The 22406-nt window shown below is 36.1% G+C and overlaps 1 protein-coding gene, 1 long non-coding RNA gene and 1 other non-coding gene across 8 annotated transcripts in view; 1 reads left to right on the forward strand and 2 right to left on the reverse strand.

Annotated features, from left to right (window-relative positions):
- LOC109678892 (uncharacterized) overlaps positions 1–11223 on the reverse strand; it is a 243798-nt gene extending 232575 nt beyond the window's left edge. Inside the window, exon 1 of one of the 4 annotated variants that reach the window (XR_012439861.1) lies at positions 10730–11223. This is a non-coding gene — a long non-coding RNA (uncharacterized lncRNA). The remainder of the gene's footprint in view (positions 1–10729) is intronic. The other 3 variants (XR_012439863.1, XR_012439860.1, XR_012439862.1) reach the window with 3 other exon arrangements.
- On the reverse strand, positions 9761–9867 carry LOC141415166 (U6 spliceosomal RNA). The gene has a single exon (XR_012440180.1). It is a non-coding gene; the product is annotated as a U6 spliceosomal RNA (small nuclear RNA).
- Positions 11191–22406, forward strand: part of Gcc2 (GRIP and coiled-coil domain containing 2) — a 50870-nt gene continuing 39654 nt past the window's right edge. For all 3 annotated transcript variants that reach the window (XM_074050527.1, XM_074050528.1, XM_074050529.1), the window contains exons 1-6: positions 11191–11329; positions 11676–11732; positions 12716–12800; positions 13721–13788; positions 18497–18601; positions 19356–21815. In XM_074050527.1, the coding sequence (XP_073906628.1) occupies positions 11324–11329; positions 11676–11732; positions 12716–12800; positions 13721–13788; positions 18497–18601; positions 19356–21815 (2781 nt within the window). In that variant the 5' untranslated portion in view covers positions 11191–11323. The remainder of the gene's footprint in view (positions 11330–11675; positions 11733–12715; positions 12801–13720; positions 13789–18496; positions 18602–19355; positions 21816–22406) is intronic.

Genomic DNA, 22406 nt, shown 5'->3' on the forward strand with positions numbered 1-22406 from the left:
CAATCAAATCTCCAAACAACTAAGACAACTAAATGACAGGAATCACCACATACCTATCAGTACTAACACTTAATGTTAATGGACTTAACTCCCCCATCAAAAGGCACTGTTTGACGAACTGGATTAAAAAGGAAGATCCAACAATTTGTTGCTTACAGGAGACCCATCTCACCAACAGAAATAAGCAAAGGCTTAGGATAAAAGGCTGGAAGAACATTTACCAAGCCAATGGCCCCCAAAAACAGGCAGGAGTAGCAATACTTATCTCTGACAAAGTAGACTTCAAACCTACATTGATCAAACGAGATAAAGAAGGACATTCCATACTAATAAAAGGGGAAATAGACCAACAGGAAATAACAATTATCAACCTATATGCACCCAATGTCAACGCACCCAAATTTCATCAAACATACCCTGATGAAACCATCAATAGATAGGTCATCCAACAAAAAGTCATACCATCAATAGATAGGTCATCCAACAAAAAGTCAATAAAGAAATCCTAGATCTAAAATATGCAATAGATCAAATGGACCTAATTGATGTCTACAGAACATTTCATCCAACTTCTACACAATATACATTCTTCTCAGCAGCACATGGAACCTTGTCCAAACTATATCATATCCTAGAGCACAAAGCAAGCCTCAGCAAATATAAGAAAATAGAAATTCTACCAAGCATTCTATCTGATCACAATGCAATAAAACTAGAACTCAACAAAAAAGTAAAGACAAAACACATGTAAACAGCTGGAAACTGAATAATTCATTGCTTAATGAACACTGGGTCATTGATGAAACAAAAGAGGAAATTCAGAAGTTCCTGGAAACAATGAAAATGAAAACACAAACTACCGGAACCTATGGGACACAGCTAAGGCAGTCTTGAGAGGAAAGTTTATAGACATGAGTGCATATATTAAAAAGACTGAAAGATCCCAAATCAATGACCTAATGATACATCTCAAACTCCTAGAAAAACAAGAAAAAACAAATCCCAAAACAAATAGAAGGAGAGAAATAATAAAAATACAAGCTGAAATTAATGAAATAGAAACCAAAAAAACCATACAAAAAAATGAAACAAAAAGTTGGTTCTTTGAAAAAATAAACAAGATCAACAACCCCTGGCAAAACTGACTGAAATGAGGGGAGAAAAAACCCAAATTAGTAGAATCAGGAATGCAAAAGGGGAGATAACAACAAACACCATGAAAGTCCAGGAAATCATCAGAGACTACTTCGAGAACCTATATTCAAATAAATTTGAAAATCTTAAAGAAATGGACAGATTTCTACATACATATGATCACCCAAAACTAAACCAAGAGGATTATTAATCACCTGAATAGATCTATAACACAAAATGAAATTGAAGCAGCAATCAAGAGTCTCCCCAATAAGAAAAGTCCAGGACCTGATGGATTCTCTGCTGAATTCTATCAGACCTTTAAAGAAGAACTGATACCAACCCTCCTGAAACTGTTCCACTAAATAATAAGGGAAGGAAAACTGCCTAACACATTTTATGAAGCCAGTATTACACTTATCCCAAAACCAGGCAAAGACACCTCCAAAAAGGAGAACAATAGGCCAATCTCCTTAATGAACATTGATGCAAAAATCCTCAATAAATGGCAAACCGAATTCAACAACATATCAAAAAGATCATTCATCACGACCAAGTAGGCTTCATCCCAGGAATGCAGGAGTGGTTCAACATATGAAAATCAATAAACATAATAAACCACATTAACAGAAGCAAAGACAAAAACCACTTGATCATCTCAATAGATGCAGAAAAAGCCTTTGATAAGATGCAAAACCATTTCATGATAAAAGCTCTAAGAAAACTAGGAATAGAAGAAAAGTACCTCAACATTATAAAAGCTATATATGACAAACCTACAGCCAGCATTATACTTAATGGAGAAAAACTGAAACCATTCCCTCTAAAATCAGGAACTAGACAAGGATGTCCACTATCTCCACTCCTATTCAACATAGTACTAGAATTCCTAGCCAGAGCAATTAGGCAAGAAGAAGGAATAAAAGGAATACAAATAGGTAAAGAAACTTTCAAAATATCCCCATTTGCAGACGATATGATCCTATACCTTCAATACCCAAAAAACTCTACTCAAAAGCTCCTAGATACCATCAATAGCTATAGCAAGGTAGCAGGATATAAAATCAACATAGAAAAATCATTGGCATTTCTATACACTAATAATGAACAACTGAGAAAGAATACATAAAAACAATTCCATTAACAATAGCCTCAAAAAAAATCAAATACCTAGGTGTAAACCTAACAAAAGATGTGAACGACCTCTACAAGGAAAACTATAAACTTCTGAAGAAAGAGATTGAGGAAGACTATAGAAAGTGGAGAGATCTCCCATGCTCATGGATTGGTAGAATCAACATAATAAAAATGTCAATACTCCCAAAAGTAATCTACATGTTTAATGCAATTCCCATCAAAATTCCAATGACATTCATTAAAGAGACTGAAAAATCTACCGTTAAATTTATATGGAAGCACAAGAGGCCACGAATAGCCAAGGCAATACTCAGTCAAAAGAACAATGCAGGAGGTATCACAATACCTGACTTCAAACTATATTACAAAGTAATAACAATAAAAACAGCATGGTACTGGCACAAAACAGACATGAAGACCAGTGGAACAGAATAGAGGACCCAGATATGAAGCCACACAACTATAACCAACTTGTCTTTGACAAAGGAGCTAAAAATATACGATGGAGAAAAGACAGCCTCTTCAACAAAAACTGCTGGGAAAACTGGTTAGCAGTCTGCAAAAACTGAAACTAGATCCATGTATATCACTCTATACTAATATTAACTCAAAATGGATCAAGGATCTTAATCTCAGACCCCAAACTCTAAAGTTGGTACAGGAAAGAGTAGGAAATACTCTGGAATTAATAGATATAGGCAAGAACTTTCTCAATGGAACCCCAGCAGCAGAGCAACTAAGAGATAGCACAGATAAATGGGACTTCATAAAACTAAAAAGCTTCTGCTCAGCAAAAGAAATGGTCTCTAAACTGAAGAGACCAACTGCAGAGTGGGAGAAAATATTTGCCAACTACACATGAAAGGACTGATAACCAGAATATATAGGGAACTTAAAAAACTAAATTCTTCCAAAATTAAAAAACCAATAAAGAAATGCGCAAGTGAACTAAACAGAACTTTCTCAATAGAAGAAATTCAAATGGCCAAGGAACATATGAAAAAATGCTCACCATCCCTTGCAATAAAGGTAATGCAAATTAAAACCACACTAACATTCTACCTCACCCGTGTTAGAATAGCCATCATTAAAAAAAAACAGAATAGCCATCATTAGCAACACCACTAACAGGTGTTGGAGAGGATGTGGGGAAGAAGGAACCCTCTTACACTGTTGGTGGGAATGTAAACTAGTACAACCACTCTGGAAAAAAATTTGGAGGCTACTTAAAAAGCTAAACATTGATCTACCATATGATCCAGCAATACCACTCTTGGGGATATACCCAAAAGAATGTGACACAGGTTACTCCAGAGGCACCTGCACACCTATGTTTATTGCAGCACTATTCACAATAGCCAAGTTATGGAAACAGCCAAGATGCCCCACCACTGATGAATGGATTAAGAAAATGTGGTATTTATACACAATGGAATTTTATGCAGCCATGAAGAAGAACGAAATGTTATCATTTGCTGGTAAATGGATGGAATTGGAGAACATCATTCTGAGTGAGGTTAGCCTGGTCCAAAAGACCAAAAATCCTATGTTCTCCCTCATATGTGGACATTAGATCAAGGGCAAACACAACAAGGGGATTGGACTTTGATCACATGATAAAGCAAGAGCACACAGGGAGGTATAAGGATAGGTAAGACACCTAAAAAACTACATAGTATTTGTTGCCCTCAACACAGAGAAACTAAAGCAGATACTTTAAAGCAACTGAGGCCAATAGGAGAAGGCGACCAGGAACTAGAGAAAAGGTTAGATCAAGAAGAATCAACTTAGAAGGTAACACATATGCACAGGAAATCAATATGAGTCATCTCCCTGTATATCTATCCCTATCTCAACTAGCAAAAACCCTTGGTCCTTCCTATTATTGCTTATACTCTCTCTTCAACAAAATTAGAGATAAGGGCAAAATAGTTTCTGCTGGGTAGCGAGAGGGTATGGGTGAGAGGGAGGGGGCAGGGGGGTAAGGGAGGGGATGGGGGAATGGGGGAGAAATGACCCAAACATTGTATGCACATATGAATAAAATAAAAATTAAAAAGAAAAAAGAAACTGGTGGCAACATGAGGAGCTGAGTAAGGGTGAGGTAGATGGGATTTGAATGGCATATTTCAAGAATTAAGGGTCTGGCATATACACTAAAAACAAACATGATTATATACACATTTATATAGAGAACATGTTTGTAACAGTGGAACTATTCCGTGGAAGTCAGGGTAGAAGGGAAAGGAAAAAGAGAATGATATAGTCAGCAATATTGAAATACATTGCATCTGTGCAGGTAGATGATATAACGATATGTAATGAAAGCTGTTGGATCATAGTGGGTAGGAGGGAAGAGTAAGGGAGAGTAACAGAGGGGGCTGAACTGTCCAAAGTACAGTACATTCACAGCTAAGATACATCTAAAAACCCCTTTGAATACTGACTCTGAAATTAAAAATGAAGGATAGGTCTGTAAAATAGGTCCTACATCAGGGTGCTTGTGGTAGTGGGGAGGTGAATAGAGGAAATGAAGAAGGGTAAATATGTTCAATGTGCTTTGTACACATATATAAAACAATGAAACTTTCGTAATTGTTTTAGGTGGGGCAGGGAGGGGGATGAGAAAGAGAGATGGCAGAGGCAAACCTAACCAGTGTTCAATGTAAGGCTACTCAGAAATGTCACAATGAATCTCCCCTGTACAATTAATGTACAGTAATAAAAATAGAAAATAAAAAGAACTGAAGTTTGAGATTTCACTCTACTTCTAAGTTATGAAGCCTGCCATGGTTTCATGGGGGTTGGCAGAAGACAACGGACTTTTTCACTCATAACAATAGCATTAACCAGAGTTACACCATTTTCCTAAAATCTAATTCTCACAGGCAATACAAAGATCAATTCTTTGGCAGAGGGCTGTATTGTAAGAGAGGACTCCGAGTCAGACACAGTGGCATACACCTTGTTATCACAGTAATTGGGAGGCTAAGGCAGAAGAATCATGAGTTCAAAGCCAGCATGGGCTACATAGTGAGACCCTGTCTAAAAAAACTACTTAATTAATAAAAGAGGAATCTGAGTTTAACAAGCCTTCATGTTTTTTTTTTATAATGGGCAGTAAGTGCACCTACTATTTTCATCAGAAGGAGACATTACTTTTCTCAGAGTTGTTAATTATATATCGTTTTAAAAAACAGTCCAGAACAAAAGCAAGATGGGTGAACCATCAGAGACCATGGAGAACTGTGGCCCAAGGTGTATAGGAAGTAACCTATAAAATTACTAATATTTGAGTATGTACCCTAGCTCCCTCTTATTCCCTGGAGGCAGAAATTGTATTTTATTCACCTTTGAATCTTCCAACAATAATTAGTTAACTATAAATTGAATTAAAAAATTGTAAATGATACTCTATATACAGACAGACACAAACACACACACAGACACACACCTCAGAAAAGACTCCTTGAAAATAATGATCTGGACAATAAACTCTGGGAAAGGAAGGACCAGATCTGTGCTGTGTCCCAGCATGTTAGACAGTAGCAGGCACCCTGTAGGACCTCAAAATATATCTGCTTAAAGTACATGTGAATGCAGTCTACAACAACAACAAAAAAAATGTCTGTTTTCCTTGCTTCTCAGGCCAAATCTAGAGTGCTGTGTTTAGCTGGATATCCCATTTTAAAACTACAAGAGGGCCTGAATGGTGAAGGCTCAGGAAAATGTCACACGAGAAATAGTTATAATATAAATGAATGTCACTTCACAGGTTTTAGTCCTAGGATAAGGATCTCCAAAACTCAAAAAAGAAACTGACCAAGAGCCCCAACTCCCTCTGCCTGAGCCCCCTTTTCCCATAAGGATCCAAAACTCTGCTTCCCACTGCCATAAGTACAGTGCCCCCAAAGATGTGCTCCTTCCCTTCACTGCACTGGTTCAACAGCCTGCCAAAAGCTTCTGCTTTTAAAAAGACTAGGAAAGATAAGGGAAAATCTCTAAAATTAATAACCAAGGGAAACACACATGAAGCATACAGGATGGGTCAGCTTGTACAGACACAATTAATTCACTCTGAAGATTCCATGTCCCGGCCCAATCCCCACACTACCTGACGTAGCAACACCATTGCCAGCTTCTCTCAGTTCCCAGCTCCACTTCTATCAAGATTCCTGATCCCCTTCCCCATTTAAGGACATGATCATATTACTAAACTCACTGGACACCTAGAACATTTTCCTTCCAATCTAGCCTATTATTCAAGTCATTCAACAAATACTTACTGAGTTCTACTTTGTACCAAGCACTGTCCTAGACACTGGAGATGTAACCATGAACAAAAAGACAAGAATGCTTTCTCTTGATCTATTTTTCCATGGATGAGAAAATATCAAGGTAAAATATACTTTTCCCATGCTCACACTGAGTTACAACTAAAGTTCTAAAGAGTCAAATATGAGTTTTCTTCATAAAATTCACCAGTGTAAACAAGAAAAGATCAGGTGTCTCTCTAGACCCTTCCTAATTTTAATTTTATTGAGACTTTTAATTTTAATGAGACTTTTGGGGAGGTAATGGAATGGTGGCATCATGCCAAGCTAGTAAATATATATATATATATATATATATATATATATATTTTTTTTTTTTTTTTTTTTTTTTTTTTTTACTTAGGCAGAGCCCGGCAACATCCTTCAATTATTTTATGGGAGGAGTGCTGGTTAGCATAAAGCAGTCACCATCTGCTATACAAAGTATCCAGGAACACAGCACATATTATTGATAAACACATTGTCCCTATTTTCCTCCTCCAAAACATGTTCAGGGTGATTTTTATTCTCTTTTTTATATTTTTCTGTATTTTCCAGATATGCTTCAATGATCCTGTGTTACTTTCACACTAAAAAGGAAACTTACTCACTAAACAAGTCATAGTTAGGCTCACTAAGCTAACATATGTCTTAAAAACAAAAACTAATCTAAATAATGTTTTTGCAACAGGGTTAAGAATGTCAAAAGAAATGAAAGTGGTCACAATCAATTCGTAAATATTCTTTAGTATACTTAAAGTATAAAAGATGATAAATACATCTAAGAGATTTCGCATTCACTTTAACTAGTGAGGTAAGAAATAACAATATTTTTTTTCCTTAAGAGGAACAAACAACAGAGACTATCAGATGGTCAAGAATATTATGCTTGCCTCCTTTATCTCACAGAATAAAATCCCTGTACAATGACAACCAGAGATGTGTACGGACCCCCATCTCCTGGGGACTCCTGGAAGATGCTGTTCCACCTGCCTCTGCTACTCATGGACAGTGTCAGTCAACCCAATGCGAGGGAGACTGGTTCAGGGGAGGAAGAATAAAACAACTTTGGATTGTTTACTTATTCTTCGAGATGATGCTGTTTACTTTGAATTATGAGATTAAAAGAGTTAAAAAGGAATGGGATAATACTTTCTGGTTCAGCCCATTCTGTATATGTGTAATTTCATTGTTATATTTGAATTCTCAGGTTAAAGCAAAAAGAAAAAAGAAAAAAACCTCCAAAACTAGGGGCAATATGCATGGATCATCTCAATTAACAAGGAAGTTAGCTATAAATAGATAATTAGGGGGTCTCAGGAGGTCTCTTTGAATGGTAAGCAGAAATAAAGTTCAGTAGAAAAGAAGGAAGATTAAAGCAGCCAACCTCTAAACTTCCATTCAACCTTGACAGTTAAAAGTCTATGTAAAAGGATATCGTCAACTCCAAAGCCAACTTAAGGCTCACTTCCAGAAACCAAGAGTGGAACAAATTTCATATTGGGAAGCATAAAAACTAAAATGGATAGAAATTCATCAAATATTTTTAAATACAAGAATGTTAAATGATTTTGAAAAAAATCATTTGGAGGATTGCTTTGAAAACTAGCCATAGTGAGAGTCAAACATTGATCCTCAGGAACAAAATTGTAAATGAAGGGGTTTCTCTTAGAGAATTAACACAGCTAATAAATTAATAAAGAATTACAGAATCAGAATATAACCATTTTGCAACTCCTGATGAACTGATGGATCCAAACAATGACCTTCAATTACTGCTCACATCACAAGATGACAGATTTTGCAAATCTCCTAATAGAATTGTATCATCTATGAACTATTCTTCACATGCACACATACACATGTTCATGCAAACAAAACCAGAGTCTGATCAAGCACCTAAATTTAACTAGTAAGTTACAGGAAACACAGTCAGAAGAGGAGGATAATTGAGACTATGGGGATATAACCAGCAAAACCCAATCCCAAGAAACTCCTCAGAATAAGTGACAGTTTCTGTAATAATTTTAAGAAAAAAATGGAACTAGAGAGAGAGAGAGAGAGAGAGAGAGAGTTGTTAGAGACATGTGAATCCAATTGTGATGTATAAGCCTTACTTAAAGTCTAAATAAACCACCAAACTCTAAGAGTATTTTATTAAGAAAATCTGGCAAGAGTGAACATTGATTGGCTATGTGCTAATATTAAGACTTCACTTTATTTGTATGATCATGGTGTTCTACTTTTCAAAACATGTCTCTGTCCTTTAGAGATCCAGAAATATTTATAAATGAAATTATATGATGTCTTTGACTCATTTCAAAATAATACGGAAAATTGAGGGGATAGTAAATATAAGCAGAGGTGAAGTAAGATTGGCCACAAGTTGTCAATGTTTGAAGATGATGAATATTCATGGGCATGCATATGTTTGGGATTGACAGAGAAATGGAGAGAGAAAGAAATAGAGCAAGAGAGAGAGAGAGAGGGATTAATGAAAGATGTAGCTATATCCTTGGTCACATTGCCACAGCAGAAGAGAGGCCCTAAATAAACAAGACCAGAACTTTTGGAGTCACACTTAAAAGACTGAAATATTGAGGGAGTCATGTAAGACTACAAACACTAAAATGAAAGAGTGGGTCACTTAATGAGCTAAAGGGGAAATGACAAATATAGGAGCATTTTCAGAAGTGTAGTACAGTAAGAAAAATCGTATTTTTATTTCACTAGACATTTATTTCATAATAAAAACATAACATAGTGGCGTGACTAGAGTTGTGGTTCAAGCAGTACAGCACCTGCTTTGCAAGCACAAAGTCCTAAATTCAAACCCCAGTCTCACAAAAAAAAAAAAAAACCCATAGTGGAAATACAACAGAATTTTTCTAGTTGCAGATGAACTTCTAATGTTTGTGGCCCACAATTTCTATCATCCCCATTGCTAACATCATTTATTTCAGCTGTACTGCAAACACTACCTGCACCATTTGGGCATTCTACTTGGTCATTTATAGTGGCTATTCCATAAACTGGTAGCATTTGAGTGCAGTACAATCCAATAGACTTCACTGGAAGCTATCCGGCTGTGGCATTCTTAGTTCTTTGGAGGCTCCACACCCCTTACTACCACTTTGAACCCAGTCTCTGGGACAGATGATTTTCTTTTTTTTTTTTTAAATATGGAATGCTTCACGAATTTTCGTGTCACCCTTGCTCAGCGGCCATGCTAATCTTCTCTGTATTCTTCCAATTTTAGTATATGTGCTGCAGAAGTGAGCACCAGATGATTTTCTTGATGAGAGCTTCTGGTGAAGGAAAGTAGCCTCCACCTGGAAGTGACTGTTGGATTTCAGACTCATTGCCTCCCTTTATGGCTACCAGGTGTATGCTTTTGAAAAGCATCTTTTAGCTTGCACTTTTCAAAACTAAACTAATTCATGTAGGCTTTGTGAATCTCTAACCTAATATTCCCATTGTTGGGTGATTCAACTCAAGACTCTTATTTTCTAGTTCCACAGGAAAGTTACTCATTTTACACACTGAGCAATGTCCAGCTTTATGAACATCTTCTCAAGCCATCTTGTTATTGAGACAGAATTTTTGTTGTTGTTGGAAACTCTTCCCAAATATTTCATACTCTGTTGCAAGTAACAGCAAATCCCAATGCTAACTAACTTAATAAAAGGAATATATTGATTCACTGATCATAGCTTAATCAGAGTTCCAGCTGTGCCATTTCCCTCTTAGCAATTTTATCCTGAGGCCACCTTCTATTGTAGTAGCAAATGTCTGCCAGCAGCATCTGTTCCTTCAATCATATCCAAAGAGAAAACACGCTTTGGATCACTAACCCAAAATATTAACCAGAAGCCCCAAACCTCTGGCTGTGTAACTCAGATCAGGTATCATTCTTGAACAAATCCAGCCAAACACTGTGGGTGCTACACATGGTAGAAGTACAAGAGTAGATGTTAAGGAAGGCAACACACTGCCTACAGTTGTAGTTCTTTATTAGTTACATGGGAAGACACTACCTTTACCTAGTAATATCAGCTCCTGTTTACTTGGTAAGACTGTTCTCTGAACCTTCACATCATGGGCCATTGCAAACCACAGGGAACTAAGTTATATATTCAGGTTACCTTAATTAATAGAAGTGTGTAGAAAACACAGATGGGAAGGTGAGTCTCAGAACTCTCTCGAGGGAGAAGTGCCTTCTTCATGGAAATCCCATCCCTGAGTTATACGCTGTGTTGGGGCGAGTTCACGTGGCAACACGACTGGCATCTAGCAGACACTTTTCGGAACACAGACAACGTTCTCATCCCCACGCCGTTTCAGATAGGCAAACCGACGCCTCGAGGCGTAATCACTCCCACGTTCCCAGGGCCAAGACACGGCAGCAGCAGTACTCAAAACTACCGGGAGTCGAACCCGCAGCCCCAGGGCAGTACGGTGTGGGACACGGACATCTACCCCGCCCTCCTCCTCCCCCGTAGTCTGAGGAGCTGGCGGCAAGCCAGGCAGGACGCGCACCAGGCACCGCCTCACGGATGCAGAGGCGGAAGCGGAAGTGCCGCAGGGCCGTAGCCAAGGAGACGTGGGGGGCGGAGTCGTAACCAAAGAGCGTGACCTTTAACCCGAACTCGCGGCTACGTCAGAGGCGGCCGCAGACGGAAGATCTGCGGTGGTGACGGCTGGACGGTGGGCTGCGGGTCGGTGGCGGAAGCTGGGCGATGGAGGTAACGCGACCCTGGCGGCTGGGCAGGAGTCGGACCACCACCTCGGCGACAAGCCTTCCTCGCCGCGACTGGGGACTTGTGGGGGGACCCGTGAGAGGGCACAGCCACCAACCCCCGGCACGCCGAGCAGGTTCCCAAACTCCGTCTTTCGCGGTTACCTGTCCCCTTGGAGCCCGTTTGATGTCTATACCACAGCGACAGCCCCCTCCCCCCACACACACACCTTTTGCTCCTTTCTTACCTGAAGGGCCCTTTCCCCATTAAACGGTGTTTACCTGTGAAAGGTCCATGCGTTGTGTCTAGAGTTAGGAAAATAGGGGTTTTTTATTATTATTTTGTTTTGCAGGACGCTGTACAAGATGGGGTGCCTTCGCCAGCTACACCTGGAGCCGGGAAATCTAAGGTGAGGGGAGTGCTTGACTAGCAGGCTCCCCGAAGGGAGAAGGGTGCTGACTGGAAAACTCTGGCATGGGACAGAGATGGCTCATTTAAAATAAATAACCTGTCTCAAGGGGTTTTAATTTGAACTTAGAATCACCCATCTAGTCTCTGTTATTATTTTATTTATTTCCTGATTAGGGAAATACTTTTTTTTTTTTTTAACTTCCTGCTCCTTGTTAGCACGGCTTAGAGGTTCTGCTCTTTTTCAAACATTAAACAAGTTTAATTTATGAAGGTTTACTAGTGGCGCAGTGAAGAGAGAAGTGACTTAGGGTAGGAATCGAAGGACTCCATTCTGTGGGCTCCAGGTCCTCCAGTGTGAAAAAAACAGGTGAACAAGGTCATTTTTATGACCCTGTACAATGTTTAACATCCAGTGACTCTGAAAGGTGATGGCTTACTGTTATGGTTTGTTGTTTGCATGCTAAGTTTCAGGCTCTTGCCTAAGCACTGGGTTCCTTCATTAAGCTTCATGCTAATCATGAGACAGGTACTGCTGTCATTCTCATTTTACAGATGGCAAAACTGAGCCCACAGGGTTAGTAATTTTCAAAATTAGTAAAGTCTAATTTTTTTACTTACAGCTCAGTTATTACCTTATTCATCTCGTTCCTGTACTTATGCTTAAATTTTCATGGGATCAGAGATGGCTTTTAGTTTGGAATAGAATTTTACAGCTCCAAAGAATTTTATTATTAGTTCCAATTACTAATTGTACAGTTAAAGAAATCAACAGTATCTGTAACAAGTTATGTGTTGTTTTGTTTTGCCTGATAACTAATAATTGTGGAGATGAAATTACATGTGCTAATTTTTTTAAATATGAAATAATAGTGCTTGCTTGTCTTAAATATTTAGTAGAACTTTAGGCAGGCATGTTTCTTTTCATGTGGTATACTAGAAATGTGAGTTGTAACAAGTTGGTAACGTGACTATATCTTTCAGCTGGAAACCTTACCCAAGGAAGATCTTATCAAGTTTGCCAAGAAGCAAATGATGCTATTACAGAAAGCTAAATCGAGGTGTACAGGTATTGGGCTGAAAGTAATTCATCTTCATTAAAAAGTTGTAGTGTTTTTTTTTTTAAGTAGTATATTGGTCTGCTTTTATTTTCCATTGATTCCAAATACATCTTAGTCATTGTAGTGAAATCTTCACTGCTTAACATTCTAACCATCTGCCTCTGATTTTTTTATTATTTCACACACATAAATTGCAGAGTTTCCTTTGTGGGTGGGGGTGTGGGTGTCTTACTGGGGTTTGAATTCAGGGCCTAATACACCTTGAGCCACTCTACCAGCCCTTTTATGTGATGGGTTTTTTCAAGATAGTGTCTTGTGAACTGTTTGCCCAGGGTTTACTTTAAACCACTATCTAATCTCTGCCTCCTGAGCAGTTAGGATTACAGGCATGAAACACCAGTGCCCAGCTCAAGTTTCTTATATGGTTTTGTTTTTTGCTTTGTTTTGTTTTGTGACAGAATCTTGCTATGTAGCCCAAGCTGGCCTTGAGTTATGGGATTGCAGATGGACGCCACCACAACCAGTACTGTAGTTACGTTTGAGTAGTTAAAGTCAGGAGGAGTAATAAAAAAAAAAAAAACCTGTAAAGTTAATATATATATATTAATATATATATATACACACGCACACACACATGTATATGTGTGTGGCTGGATCAAAAAAGAGGAGGAGGAAGTGAGTACAGTAACAATTGTTAATCAGGGTGATGGGTACATAGAGATTAATCATACTATTTTATATACTTTTGTTTGAAGTCTTCCATAATAAAGAAAAGAAAAGGTAATAATATGTGGGTGAAGTTAACATTTCTCAAAGTATCTGCTTCTGAAACATTCCAATTTATAGATTTGGGGTTTTTATAGAATGTACTTACCAATTTAACTAGTAATTATTTCATTTCTGAACTGAAATTTTTTTGATTATTTAGAATTAGACAAAGAAATTGAAGAACTCAGATCAAAACCTGCTGACAGAGGAACTGATGATATTATTAAGGTGACGAAACAGTTGTGAATATTGCTTTAATTTTTATTTATTTACTTAGAGAAAATGTCTAATGATAAATAGAATTTCCTTGAGGGTTATCAGCTTGCTAGAGGGTATCTGGGGTTCTATCCTTGTTCTACTACTTCCTTCTCTGACCTTGGTTAAGCTTCGTACCTCTCTGGTTCACTGTTTAAATAAATGCATGCATACATACATACATAAGAATTCTCTCCTCTTCCCCCATACTTTCTAATTATGGTTATTACCTCAATCTCTTCTGTCCTCATTAGAAAACCTAGCTTAGAACTTAAGTGGCCTGCAGGCAGATATATGTCCCTGATCATGACTACTGCTCCACATCTGATAGTTACAGCCCTAGCTGCCTGGGAGTCTTCACACATTTCATTTGTCATTTAAAACTGAACATGACCAAATCTCCTCCTCTGGTTGGGTCAGCAGCCCCACTGCTTATCCCACCTTTTGACTTTAGAGATGCTTTCTTTGCTATTTCCTTTATCCTCCGCCTTTATCAGTCACCACAGATCTGTTGTTGTTTCAGGATGTCACTCTAGTGTGCCTTTTTTTTTTTTCCCCCATTTGCATGACTCTCCTGCCTTTTAAAGCCTTCTGTTTTCCTGCACTAATTTGGTCTGAGTGTTCTTTAAATCTGCCACAGTCCTCCTGAAACTGGTCTTTGGCAATGATCCTGTGAACTTCTGCACTGTATTGGACCCCTGTTTGCTAAGTCACTTGCCACTTACTTTCTGGGTTAACTAAATCATTTTGGTAGAGCACATCCTTCTGTAGCTTCCTGAGAATGAATGCATGGGAGATAAATTTTTTTGTTTTATATTTTCTAATGACTTTATTGATAGCTATAACTCCAAATAGAACTATAAATTTTGCCAAGACTGTTCTGTTTGTGTTTTCTTAAACGGCAGAGTTTTTTCTATTAGTATTATTTCACATAAGTTCAAAGGTAGGCAGTCCTCAGGCTGCTTTTGTTTCCCAGTGGATGTTATCTAGATGACTGTCTTCATTTTTATGCTCCTGCATCCTTATTCTGTCAACTTGGAAGATAAGGTTTAGGATATAGTTTCTTTTGTGTAGAAGAAGCAGGTGAGGAAAAAATTGGCTGATTGCAGATGTTGAAGGAAACAGTCTACAGAATATGCCACAGTCCTTGTACTCTTCTAACATTCAGTTTTTGTTCCAGTTTTCCATTTTGTCAAAGAAATGTCTTTGGTTTTTTTTCTACCACTATATTAAAATTTGTTTATCTTTAATTTCAAAAGACTCTTGATATCTGAATATCCTTTTTCATATATCTTACTTAAAGATTCAACACCTGCCTTTCTGAGGAAATCATGCTGTCTTAAAGTTTACTTGTTTTGCATTCTGTTTACTTCGAATTTAATTTTTAGTGTAATAACTTGTGAATCCAAGAGAAAAACTTAGGGTCTTGAAAAACAATATGCATCTTCCTTTTGAAGTCCCTACCCCTCCATAGATTTGCACATCATCATAAATCCCATGTTCATCATTTTCCTTTTCTTATATGAAATTTTAGTGCATCTGTAAGTATCATTTACAACAGTTACAATATTATTTGTCCATTTTAGTTTTTAACTTCATTAAAAGAATGTCATGTTGTTTGTAATGTATTAGGGCTGTTTTTTACTTAATGTTTTCCTAAAGCTCATCTGTATCATTACACATCACCATGACTGCTGTAAATATTCCATTGTATTACTATAACTGAATTCATTTGCAGACTACACTGTTGGTGGGCATCAGATTATGCTTAGTTTCATACAGTGGAATACAGCGCTATAAACTATATGGTATGCATCTCCTTGATAAATACACAAAGGATTCTTATAGGCAGATGGGTAGAATTGCTGCATCAAAAGTTAGATGAAGGTTCAGCTTTGGGAGATAATGCCAAACTGCTTTATAAAGTATTTGAAATTATTTACATTTCCATCAGCAATATACCAGGGATCCTGCAGACACATATCCTCTCTAGCACTAAGTATTGTCATACATTTTAATTTTTGCCAGTTATGAGTAAATTTAAAATGATAGGTCATGGTGGTCTTCATTAAAGTTACTGCTTTTGTCTCCAGTACCCATTTTCGTAATGGACCAGTGGACCTCTTCTTAATGATTTACAGATTTTTTTCTAAAAATATTTTATATAGAGATGCTCTTAGTTGGCTATTTGTGTGTTGAATATCTTCTCCCAGTTTAACTTTTTACTTCTGATGTTTTAATGAACAGATGGTCCTTTTCATATAGTCAGATATATCATTCTTTTTTAAAAGTGCTTTTAAACATATATATATGCTTTTATGTACATATGAAACATATATTACATATATATGAAACATATATATAAGAAATATTTGTAAAAGATATGAAGTATATATATATGCATGTATATATATGTATGTGTATATATATATGATCCATTTCTCTAGACTAATGTTTGAAAGACATTTTCTAAGGGTTTTAAAGCTGTGTTTTTAATGTTTAACAATCAGCTTCAGATGGCGCTGCTTATGATGTGAAGTCTTCTTTAATATCAAGAACTATTATTATCCTAATTGTGAATGTTGTAATGTAACCCCAGTACAATAATACAATAATTTAAAAATGTAAGAAAAATTATTATTTTCTAACCTTAATTATTGAATAGTCTTTACTGATCTGATACAGTAGTATCAACATTCTTGGGTCTTTTTCTGGACTTATTTTTTTTATTCCATTGGTTATTTTGTTTACCCCTTTGCCAATATTTTCATTATTTTCATATAGCTTTATAGTAAATTCTGATATCTAGTAGAGTAAGCCCTTTTTTTATTCTCTTCAGAGTATCCTGACCTTTCTTGGTCTTTTACTTTTCCACATACTTTTAGAATCTTATTGCTAGACTTCATGAAAAACTCTATTTTAAATAATTAGAATTGCATGGAATCTGTAAAGTTTTATAATTTTCCCAGTGGCAATTCTTCGTACATCTTCTGGCAAAATTATTCCTAGACTTTTGATACCGTTGTAAATGATACCCTTTGTTTTGCTTTGGGGTGTTTTTTGGGGTTTTTTGTTTGTTTGTTTGGGCAATATTGGGATTTGAACTCTTGGCATACTCCCACTTGCTACTAGTATCCAAAATGGCACTAACTTTGTAGATTAATCTTTTATCTCACCTGCTTTTGTGAAAGCTGCAGTTTTTAATTATTTACAGACTTTTCTAGGTTTTTGTATTAGTGGTCAGTTTTGTTTTTTAATCCTTATGTCATTCATGAGTTTTGTTTAGCTTGTGAGGATCTTTGATGTAATTTTTTTTTTCTTTTCATTATAATGAGGTTCTCACTGCATTGCCCAGGCCACCTTTGAATTTCTAGGCTCAAGCAATCCTCCTCCCTCAACCTCTGAGCAGATATAATCATGAATAGATATGATAATAGAGAACTCGAGTTTTGTTTAGGTTTTTGCTTCTAGATTTGTGGTAAATGGGTCTTTGATTTTTTTTCCTTTCTGTAAGGTACTTGAATATTTGTTTCAATTTACATTGATTTTGTAGAATATCTTCGAAATTATTTTTGCTTTTTATTTTGCCTGCACAAGTCCATGTGAACTTCAGGTAATCGATCTATTCCTTGAAGGGTTTCATAGAAGTCATCTGTAAAACCATTTTTTCCTCTTTTTTTCTTTGGCAGATACTTTTTATTATTGTTGTTGTTCTTCTTTGCTTTGGGGCAGTACTGGGGCTTGAACTCTGGGCCTCATGCTTGCTAGGCAGACACTCTACCACATAATCCACTCCACCAGTCCTTTGCCAGATAATTTTTAACTGCTCATTTGATTTGTAAGTACTCTGTTATACTTTTTAATGTTTTTTCCTTGAATAGGTAAACTATATTTTTCATAAGAAAGTTTATCCATTCTACTGGAACTTTCAATATTACTGAGAAATAAGTGTTCATAATATTCTCTTTAACCTTTGAGGCTCTGATTTATTTATAGATATGTCTTCTTTTCAGTTACATTGTTTGTCACTTCTGTCTACTCTTGATCATCCTTGCTAGAGGGTGTCTATTTTGATAGCTTTTTTTTTTTTTTTAAACAATTGACTTGATCTTTTTTCTGTTTTCTTAACTTCCTCTTATACTTGATTTGTACAGAGAATAAACCTGTCTCTGAGAGAAGGGAAACATAGGTTATTTCTGCTACTGCCTATTCAGATTGTTGACCAATCCCCACACATTGCGTCTCCCTAAACAATACCTGTTCTCTCTGATTTGTTGGGTTTTGTTTTGTTTTTGTTTGGTTTTCAATGCTAGAAATCAAAACCAGGACCTCACATATGCTAGGCAAGCACTCTACTGTTGAGCTTTACTCCCCAGTCCCTGGTATCTCCAATTCCCAAGCATCTCATATCAGAAGAATGTTTGCCAGCTTATATGTACTTCCCTCTGTAGGCCCTTATGTTATTTATACCTTTATTTTTCTTCCTTATTTAGTTCATCTCCTTCATTTTCACCTTTCCAAAAGTCCTCACATCTTTTCTCCTTTTCTCTTTGTTCCTATGTTTATAATTTTTCATTTTTTTTAGTCTCATTTTATTTGAAAACTGTGAGGAGATAATTATGCATGTGGTCAAGCCACCATTTTCTTTAACCTTAGGCAAACACATCCTATTCCAAAACAGGCATTGACTGAACGTCTGGATGCTATTCTTCTGGAAAAAGCAGAGACTGAGCAACAATGTCTTTCTCTAAAGAAGGAAAATATTAAAATGAAGCAAGAGGTTGAGGTAAGACAACATTTAATGTTCTCTTTTTATTAATTTACATAGTGAAGTTATAAATTTCAGAGCTAAGTAAGACCTAAGTATGTATCAGCAAGGCACAGTGGAGCACACCTGTAATCCCAACACTTAGGAAGCTTAGGCAAGAGGGTCAGGAGTTCAGAGCCAGCCTAGACTACAAAGCAAGACACTATCTTAAATAGTAAGAAGAAGAAGGAGACAGAGTCTACTCTAGTTTTATCATTTTATGAAAAAAAAAAAGCAAAGATTAAGATTTAAAAAGGAGAGTAACTGAAATTACCCAGTTACACAGATGATAGAGCTAACATTAACTTATTACATTATTTAATCTTCCTTATAGCTGTAATATTCTTCAAAAAGGTAAGTTAGTTAAGTTCTTTCTTATCTATTAGGTCTGGGATAATTTTCTTCAGAACGTCTGTTAATCTATTCAGGAGTTACAAGTTGATCCTTTATAATTTATATTATATCATTCTATAATAATTATGTATAAGTTATATAATTTATTGCCTTATAGAGAAAATCAAATGCAGAAATTTTCTAGTTAGTTATAACTTTAACAGGCTTAATATTGTATTTCTACTTAAGGTAGGAAAAAACCTAAACAAAATTCTCACAATATCAGTATCATATTTCTCTAGGTGCATTTCTGTCCATTTCCTTTTCTCTGATCTTTCTTGAGATCAGAGGTTTCTTTTGTCTTACTTAAATAATTTATTTGTGCCTCTTTTTGTAACAGGATTCTGTAACTAAGATGGAAGGTGTGCACAGACAGTTTGAACAATCACAAAAAAACTATGTGAAAGAAATTGAAAATTTGAAAAATGAATTGATGACATTACATGCCAAACATAGTGAAGATAGAGCTAGCTTACAAAAAGAACTGGAAGAGGCAATGAATAAACAGTTAGAGCTTTCAGAACAGCTTAAATTTCAGAGTTACTCTGAAGAGAATGTTAAAAAACTACAAGAAGAGATTCAGAAACTTAGGCCAGCCTTTGAGGATCAAATTGCATGTCTCCAAAAGCAGTTGGAAGTTGCCACTGATGAAAAGATGCAAGAGATTACTCATCTCCACAAAGTCATTGAGGCAAACTCTCACCATTACCAAGAAGATATTAGTGTCTTGCAAGATGAACTTTTACAATTGAAAGCTACCCATCAAGAAGAAGTGAAAGAATTGATGTGTCAACTTGAAGCATCAGCTAAAGAGCATGAATCAGAGATAAATAAGCTAAACCAGCTAAAAGAAAACCTAGTGAAACAATGTGAGGCAAGTAAGAACATTCAGGAGAAATATGAATATGAATTAGAAAACTTAAGGAAAGACATTTCAAATGCAAACCAAGAAAATCAGATTTGTTCTATGGTCTTAAAAGAAGATGCTTTTGTAGAACAAGTAGCAAATGAAAAAGTCAAACACTTAGAAGATTCCTTAAAAGAACTAGAATCTCAGCATAGTATTTTAAAAGATGAGGTGACCTATATGAATAATCTTAAATTGAAACTTGAAATGGATGCACAACATATAAAGGATGAGTTTTTTCATGAGCGAGAAGACTTGGAGTTTAAAATTAATGAACTGTTATTAGCTAAAGAAGAGCAAAGCTGTGTAATAGAAAAATTAAAATACGAATTAGAAGATTTAAATAAACAGCTTTGTTGTGCTGTAGAACAACATAACAAAGAAGTACAGAGTCTTAAGGAACACCATCAAAAAGAAATATCAGAACTTAGTGAAACATTTTTGTCTGGTTCAGAAAAAGAAAAATTAACATTAATGTTTGAAATACAGGGACTTAAGGAACAGTGTGAAAACCTACAACAAGAAAAGCAAGAAGCAATCTTAAATTATGAGAGTTTGCGAGAGATTATGGAAATTTTACAAACAGAACTGGGAGAATCTGCTGGAAAAATAAGTCAAGAGTTTGAAACAATGAAGCAGCAGCAAGCATCTGATGTTCATGAGCTTCAGCAGAAGCTGAGAACTGCTTTTAATGAAAAAGATGCTCTTCTTGAAACTGTGAATCATCTCCAGAGAGAAAATGAAAAGTTATTATCTCAACAAGAATTAGTACCAGAACTCAAAAATACCGTAAAGAGCCTTCAAGAAAAGAACGAAGTATACTTGACTAGTCTCAGTCAAAGAGATACCATCTTACAAGAATTAGAAGCAAAGATAAATTCTCTTCATGAAGAAAAAGATGATTTCATAAGTAAAATTAAACATTCCCGTGAAGAGATAGATAATCTGTATAAAAAATGTGAAAGAGAACAAAGTTTGGCTATGGAACTTAGGAAGAAAGTGGAGCAAACTGCCCAGTACAACAGTGAACTAGAACAAAGGATAAATGAGTTAACAGTAAGGCTAGATGAGACTTTAAAAGAAAAGGGCCAAAATGACCAGAAATTAGAGAAACTTACAGTTCATATGAAAGCTGTCTCTGAAGACCAGGAAGCATTGTCATCTAAAATAAAATCTCTTTATGAGGAAAATAGTAGACTAAATTCTGAAAAGAACCAGTTGAGTAGGGATTTGGAAGCTCTTTCTCAAAATGAAAGCGAGTCTGTGCTTAAAGAACATATTACTGAATTGGAAAAGACACTTCAGTTAATGGTTGAAGAGCGAGATAATTTAAATAAGCTGTTTGAAAGTGAGCAAGTTCAGAAGTCATTTGTCAAGTCTCAGTTATATAGGTTTCTTCAACAGATGGGGTCATTGATTTCAGAAGAAAATGAAGATGATGTTGGAAATATCCTACAAGTTGTAGGTGAAACTTTAACAAAAAGGAATGAAGAAAAACAGAACTTGGTTTCTCAATATGATGAAAGGGTATTACAGTTGGAAAAAAAGATTAAGTGCCTACAAGAAGAGAATGTAATTCAGTGTGAAGAACTTAGATCTTTACTAAGAGATCATGAACAAGAGAAAGTTCTCTTAAGGAAAAAGTTAGAAGAAACCCTGTCAGAAAAAGAGGCCCTGCAACTTGATCTAGAAATGAAGAATGCTAATGAAAAAACAAGACTTGAAAATCAGAATCTTTTAATTCAAGTTGAAGAAATATCTCAAACATTACATAGCAAAAGTGAAATACCTGATGAAAAATCTTTTTTAACAGAATGTGAAAAGCTAAGGCTATTACTAGAACAAAAAGAATCTGAACTACAAGGTGTGAGAGCAGAGTTGATATTATTAAAGGTACTATAACATTTTTACACTTTGAAATCAAAAATAAATTTTTAGCATTAAGCTTAAGTGGCAAATTTCTGAAAAGTACATGATAAACATTTCCATGTATATATCCTGTTTACTACATTCATTATTTTGGGAGGTATAGATCGTTTATTTTAAAATCTTTAAGATTAAATGACTAGAGGCTTAAATGTCTTGGTCAAAAATACTTAATCGGGGCTGGCAGAATGGCTCAAGTGGTAGAGTTTCTGCCTAGGAAGCATGTGGCCCTGAGTTCAAACCCCAGAACACAAAAAAAAAAGTCATAACAACAAAGAAAAAAAGGTGTTTAATCATTAGCTGTAAAAAAAACTATAATGAAAAATTTGAGTTTCATTCTTCTGTATCTTTTTTTTTTTTTTCTATCAGTACTGGGGTTTGAAATCAGGACTTTGTACTTACTAGACAAATTCTGCCACTTAAGCCACACCCCATACACACACACACCCTGTTTTTGCTTAAGTTATTTTTTGAATAGAGTCTTGCTTTTTTGCCCAGGAGCAGCCTCAGACTGAAATTCCTTCTACCTATGCCTCATGCATAGCTGAAATTGCAGAC

Source organism: Castor canadensis, chromosome 12 (genome assembly GCF_047511655.1).
Source record: "Castor canadensis chromosome 12, mCasCan1.hap1v2, whole genome shotgun sequence".
NCBI lineage: Eukaryota > Metazoa > Chordata > Mammalia > Rodentia > Castoridae > Castor > Castor canadensis.